Raw genomic sequence first — 7,043 nt, 5'->3', positions numbered from 1 at the left:
TCAGGGGGTGGGATGTGTCAGGTGGGAGGCTGATCTCTACACTAAAGCTAAAATTAACCCTGCAAGCTCCCTACAAACTCCCTAATTAACCCCTTCACTGCTAGCCATAATACACGTGTGAGGCGCAGCAGCATTTAGCGGCCTTCTAATTACCAGAAAGCAACGCCAAAGTCATATATGTCTGCTATTTCTGAACAAAGGGGATCCTAGAGAAGCATTTACAACCATGTGTGCCATAATTGCACAAGCTGTTTGTAAATGATTTCAGTGAGAAACTTAAAATTGTGAAAAATTTAACTTTTTTTTTTTTATTTGATCGCATTTGGCGGTAAAATGGTGGCATGAAATATACCAAAATGGGCCTAGATCAATACTTTGGGTTGTCTACTACACTAAAGCTAAAATTAACCATACAAGCTCGATAAAAGCTACCTAATTAACCCCTGCACTGCTGGGCATAATACACGTGTGGTGCGCAGTGGCATTTAGCGGCCTTCTAATTACCAAAAAGCAACGCCAAAGCCATATATGTCTGCTATTTCTGAACAAAGGGGATCCCAGAGAAGAATTTACAACCATTTATGCCATAATTGCACAAGCTGTTTGTAAATTTCAGTGAGAAACCGAAAGTTTGTGAAAAAGTGAACGATTTTTTGTATTTGATCGCATTTGGCGGTGAAATGGTGGTATGAAATATTCCAAAATTGGCCTAGATCAATACTTTGGGATGTCTACTAAAAAAATATATATACATGTCAAGGGATATTCAGGGATTCCTGAAAGATATTAGTGTTCTAATGTAACTAGCGCTAATTTTTTTTAAAAAAAAAAAATGGTTTGGAAATAGCAAAGTGCTACTTGTATTTATGGCCCTATAACTTGCAAAAAAAGCAAAGAACATGTAAACATTGGGTATTTCTAAACTCAGGACAAAATTTAGAAACTATTTAGCATGGGTGTTTTTTGGTGGTTGTAGATATGTAACAGATTTTGGGGGTCAAAGTTAGAAAAAGTGTGTTTTTTTCCATTTTTCCTCATATTTTATAATTTTTTTTATAGTAAATTATAAGATATGATGAAAATAATGGTATCTTTAGAAAGTCCATTTAATGGCGAGAAAAACGGTATATAATATGTGTGGGTACACTAAATGAGCAAGAGGAAAATTACAGCTAAACACAAACACCGCAAAAATATAAAAATAGCCTTGGTCCCAAACGGACAGAAAATGGAAAAGTGCTGTGGTCATTAAGGGGTTAAGTTTCTTCATATAATAGCTGTCTAAAAAAAAAAAAAAAAGCAATGTTTGAATTTTTTTTTTATATATATTTCCAGTTCCAATTGTTTGAATAGTAAACAACTCATCTGCTAAGAATACATTGCCTAATCCTTCCATGGAAACTTATGACCTTTACAGTATACTCTATTGTCTTGTTTCAAAGAACTTTTGTGTCAACCATATCAGTTTCATACACTGGATATATTTTGTACTACACCATAGATGATCTCTAGGGGTTTCTACTGATTTTATATGAATTGAAATCATGAAATCAGCAGCCAACTCTCAACACCCAAAATGCAGCGCATGCAATTTTAAGAGACTTTTCAATGTACTTCTATTATCAAATGTACATGGTTCTATTGGTAGCTTCTGTTGAAAAGCATACCTAGGTATGCTCAAGAGTAGCAAAGCATTGCTGGGAGCAAACTGGTGATTGGTGGCTACACACATATACCTCATCAGATGTCTTTAGCTATATGCCAGCAGTGCATTGCTGCTCCTGCAATAAAGGATATCAAGAGAACAAAGTAAATTTGATGATAAAAGTAAATGTTACCTTTCTTAATCATGATCTATCTCAATCATGAAAGTTTATTATAACTTTCATGCCCCTTTAAATACAATGAAAATTGGGGAATGTTGTATAAAAATTAACTATTCAATCAAAGGAACTAAAAAAAAAAATCCATTGTCAGAGTAACTAATATGTTGATTCTCAACAGGTGCTGAGCATATTTTGGAAGCAAATTGACTTCCTTATGAATCCAGATTATGTTTAACTACAGCCATCATTTCATAACCACAAATTAACCCTTATTTCTAGTTTGCTGGTAGAGTCACTTATTCAACGTTAGGGGGCCAGGTCACTCAAGGGTGAATTATACCCAGAACCAGCATGCCCAAAAGGGAGAATTATAGATTCAGTTTCTCAGCCAGGTTGGCTTCAAACAATATGTGGATACTTGTAATAAATAAAGTGCATTTTATTAAATGAGCATTCTACTCACATATTTCATAAAAAATGGCTACATATTAAGATATAAAATTAAACATATGTACTTCTACCCAATGTCAAGATGATGTAAAGATAAATAAAAGTGCAATCACATTAAAAAACTGTTTACCTAAGTTAGGGAGTATATGGGTTTTGAAAATGGCCCATGTAATTCTCAAAGAATTGACAATGTAAATTTTCATACACGCAAAAAAAAAAAAAAAAAAAAAAAAAGGGAAGGAAGGAAGGATAACGGTAAAATTGTGTTAAGTAAATTGCACATTTTTTGCACCAGTTTATAGGTCAAGAAAGCAGGGGTTAATTGAATTGCCAAAAGTCTAATAGAAAACAAAAATTAAATTAATATAAATCTATTAAATGCTAGCCCCTTTAACTTTTCTAAAGAAATTTTATTTTCTCTCTCTCTCTCTTTATACCATGTTTGTAAAATAAAAATCCTTACAAAAAATTACGGATCTATTAAGCATAATTTAAAAAGGCTATTTTTATGAAAAATACCAGTAAAACCTATTTTAACAGAATTGAGGGGCCTCGTTTACCAACTATTGCATTTCTTGATTTATAAGGAGTAAACTAGGTTTTAACACTCTGTTTCATTGTCATATCAACTGTATGTAATAAACAGTAGAAAAAAAGGTTTAAAATTAATTAAGTTTTTAGATGTTAATCATATTTTGCAGTTTGTTATCAGCATGAACCTACTTGTGGTGGTAAATATTTACTAAACAGACACGCTCCAACTGATGAATTGTTTAAATGGTAACGTTAAAGGCAATAACATTGTTTTATATTTTGCCTATAAAAATCATTTAAAATAGTTTTAATTAGACAATGAAAAAGCACTCTCTCTCATATATATATATATATATATATATATATATATATATATATATACACACACACAATGTAAACACATGAGATTTGTTGATAAAGCAAATTCAGCACCATGGACAGCGATTACATTCCACTCTTTGCTATAGCAGTCTGTAGATTAAACACAGAAGCTAGTGCTGCCGTACTGAGGATCAGTTGTAAGAAAAAACAAAAGGGACTTTCTAGTAAAATAAAATGCTATTTTTTTTAAAAACAATTTATTTTAGCACTACTGTCACTGCCCCAAAATTGTGTTAAATACACAGCTAAAGCCTTGTTCTGTTCTGCAATACATTAAGGCTCATGGGCAGGAAACTGCCATTGACTGGTGGCTACATGTGCAGGCAACTGCTAACTGGATCACCAGCCATATATTTGTAAGGAGATGCAATGTTTTGTGGCTCCCATTAACGATTTTATCCGTTTATGTGAGATTTGTTCTTCATTTGCATATGATACTACTGCTACAATAAAATAATGTAATGAATATTGTAGCATTATAATGTCCCTTTAATATTCCAGGATTCAAAATACAGTATTTAAAGGGAAATTATGGTCAAAATTTAAATGCACATAGATTACATCTTTGGATAGAAACATATTTGCAGTATAAATGTATTGGCAAATCACTATTTTAGTGTTTACGTTTTTCTCTGCATGTGCATGTAAAGCAGTTATAGCTATAGCTTTTATTAGAAGCATTTTTGCTAATACATGTATATTACAAAAATGCTTCTATTCAAAACTGAAATGCATCCATGTGGGTTCCACTTTTCTCTGGAATGTCCCTTTAAGTGTTCTAAGTATTTTTCTAGATGACCATCATTTTCTAGAAAGTCCATGAATTATAGGTCTGAACACACACACACACCTCTTAACTTTTGATGCTATATATTAAAAATAGAAAACAACTCCACTGGACCTTATACAGTTTTAAATCTGTTAACACAGCAGTTTTAGCATTAAGGTCAGAAGAAAAAAAAAATCATATTGGTTATTCAGACTGAACTGACTTAATGAGCTTTAAAAATTAACCCAGCATTTGACAAACTTATAGGGAACACAAAAGTCATCCAGGATATTGAGATGAAAGGTAAACATTTTAGGTACCAGTGAAAAATTAGCTACATGTAGAATAAAAAAAGTTATAGCAAGCACAATATTACCCAACATTGGAAATAGCAAACCACAGAAACCTATTAAGAAATTAATCACATCTTTATACCAATTCTATTTGCTATTTTAATTGTCGAGAAGAGATTGCTTTGTCATGTAGGATGTCGCCATATGTAGAGATACTTTAGAAATATCACTTAAAATGTACACTTTTGTAATTAAGTTGTTAGTTTGAAAATGTGGTTGATCAAGCCTGCATACTTTACTTTTTAATTTTCCTGCAATTAAGTGAAAGCTAAAAAGTAAACCATTTAGTGCAACAGACACACACCTGTACCATAAAGATGAAGCCTACTTAGGCCATATGCACCATCTTACATACTTGTATGTAAAAAAATAATGTACCAGAAAAGACTACTAGAGTCATTTTATGATATTTTTCTTCTGCTTTTAAATATACAATATAAAACAATACGTTTTTTGTACATTTGAACACTGTTGGCACATTGAACAGCTTCATTGTCAATCCTATTGCAACATATTGTATGTTCCATTTCTATTTGTTACATTCATACATACTATGAGGTGTTTGTTAACAGAAATGTCTTCCAAGACCAGGACCATGGACAGCTAGAAAGTCTCAGCTCCAATGACAAAGAAAGAAAACAAAACATAGGTGTAGCTTGCAGCTGAGAAAATGAAGCGGATTCCTAAATATACATGGTTTTGAAAAGGTTCCTGATCTCTCCCTTCAAAATCTATACTTAACACTAATAACTTACAATCACATGCATGTTTATAAAAATACAGAAAGCTCTCCATTTACTGTGATTCACAGTAGCACAGAGAATCATTTACGCCTGGTGTTTTTATAGCTATACATCATTCTTTGTATGAATAGTGTTAATATTATAAGGTCTCAGGAAATTATAGTCTAGGAATGTTCACCAGAACTAAGTGACAACCTCTGCTTTGGGGTGAGTATAAAGGAAAAGGAAGTGTGTAGTGCAGCCCCCCCCCCAATGCAGTTGAATATGCCATATCAATAGCAGGGAATACACAAACAGCCTGCATTAGGAAGGGGGTGAGAAGGAAATTTCTACCATCTGGTGTCATTTACTGCCACTAGATTGGCCAGAGTGTAATTAGATTCCATCAGTGTCTAGATAAAAGGTAATGTATATAATTATTCAAACAAGACTTGTGGCTACTGTCTTGAGGTATGGTCCTGATAAGTTAAAATTAAATGTAACAGACCTACAACGTATAGTTCCATTATAACATAGTAAATTAAATTAACATGTTCCTCCACTAATGGAGGTTTTCCATTGATGGTGTAAAATCACTCCAGAGTTTGGTTGTCAGACACCACTTAACTAGTGCGTCATAGCAGTGAACCCAGCTTTGAAATGTCTATAGTCCTGGCAGCAACCTACTGAACTGGACCTCCTTGCCCTGTTCTTCAAGTTGATCGTGCACATATCTTGGTTATACCTAATATTGTCTTTTGCCATCCCTGCCTACCTCCCAAGCCCATACTTCCTCCCTAACGGTCCAGGTTTATAGTCCAATGGCCATTAGATTCCCTTGTCTCCCCCTCATTCTTCAGATCTTGGAAGACCTGGGTGAAGAAGTGGGGGTCAGAGTTGATCTGCAGCATTTTGGCACTCATACGGTCAATGATGCTCAGACATCGTTGCCAGAAGACTTCTTTATCGGTCTCTACCAGGAAAGGCTTCAGAGGATATGAGATCTCATTGCCCATGTATGAGTAAGCCAAGTAGAGGCAGGTGAGGAAGGAGGCTTGCAACTCAAACTCACTGGCCAAATCGTCACAGATGGCCTCTCGGCAGAGCAGATATACAAACACTAGGTTAGCAGGGGTGATAAATCCTTGGTCCTGCCAACCCTGAAGAAGCAATGAGCGATCAACATTTCGGAACCACATAGTGGGTTCCCCAGGACTGAGTTCTTTCAACCTGTAGCAGCGGCGGCAGACGAATTCACCAAGACATCTCAGCAGCTCTCCAGTTGAGGCTTGGACAATGACCCGTCGTGGCGAGCATAGAGAGCGGCCACTTGGTTGCTTCTGCACGGCCACTAGCTGGTGTTGTGGGACCTTCTGGCCGTCGGAAGAGCCGGGGGGCACGGTAGGAACCGGTACGGGCTTCGGCTCTCTGCGCCCGGGGCTGGCTTGGGACTTGCGCAGGTTCTCGTGGTTCAGCTGTTCAACAGGATTGTTGTTGGGCAGTAAAGGGCCATTAATGGGCCCCGGATTAGGGTTGATCTTCTTAGCATTTTTCTTCTTCGCCGATGCTGCTACCAGTCGCTTCCAAGTCAGGGCGGAGATCAGCACTGAGTGTCTCTTCAGGCTCTTCTCTGCCTTGCTACCTCCGTTCTTGCTGTTAGGGATGGCCGAATAGCCCACTCCGGATGGATCTGCCTTCTTGTCATCCAGGGGTCCAGCCTTACCGGGGGTCGGGGACAACGAGAGTACAGTGCCCATGATGGAGGCTTGGCACACTGCGATATAACAGGGCGGGAGCGTAAATCTGTGCAGGCGAGGTCAGGTTGCGTTATAACCAAGTGAAAGGATCGGTCAGCCGCTGAATGACACAGATACAGCAAGGTGCGTGCTTCTTGCACTGTCTGAGAGGTGGGACCGCGCTAAACCCGAGTGCAATGCGTCTTCCGTTTATGGTCTTAAAGAGACAGTCCTTGTAAAAAAACGCTCTACGTGACAACAGCGGAGCTGTA

At 36.8% G+C, this 7,043-nt stretch overlaps 1 protein-coding gene across 1 annotated transcript; it reads right to left on the bottom strand.

Moving 5' to 3' along the window:
• Positions 1–4,709: 4,709 nt before the first annotated feature.
• Positions 4,710–6,792, bottom strand: CDK5R2 (cyclin dependent kinase 5 regulatory subunit 2). Its single transcript, XM_053689808.1, has one exon. The coding sequence runs from the start codon at positions 6,790–6,792 to the stop codon at positions 5,833–5,835; it is 960 nt and encodes a 319-aa protein (XP_053545783.1). The 3' UTR covers positions 4,710–5,832.
• Positions 6,793–7,043: the final 251 nt, after the last annotated feature.

This window comes from Bombina bombina, chromosome 1, assembly GCF_027579735.1.
Source record: "Bombina bombina isolate aBomBom1 chromosome 1, aBomBom1.pri, whole genome shotgun sequence".
Classification (NCBI taxonomy): domain Eukaryota; kingdom Metazoa; phylum Chordata; class Amphibia; order Anura; family Bombinatoridae; genus Bombina; species Bombina bombina.
Note: the sequence above shows the minus strand (reverse complement) of the source record. Positions and strands in the feature narration are given on the sequence as shown.

Bases quoted from the DNA above. Each gene is read 5' to 3' on its own strand.
- CDK5R2 (XM_053689808.1), bottom strand. From the start codon at position 6,792: ATGGGCACTGTACTCTCGTTGTCCCCGACCCCCGGTAAGGCTGGACCC.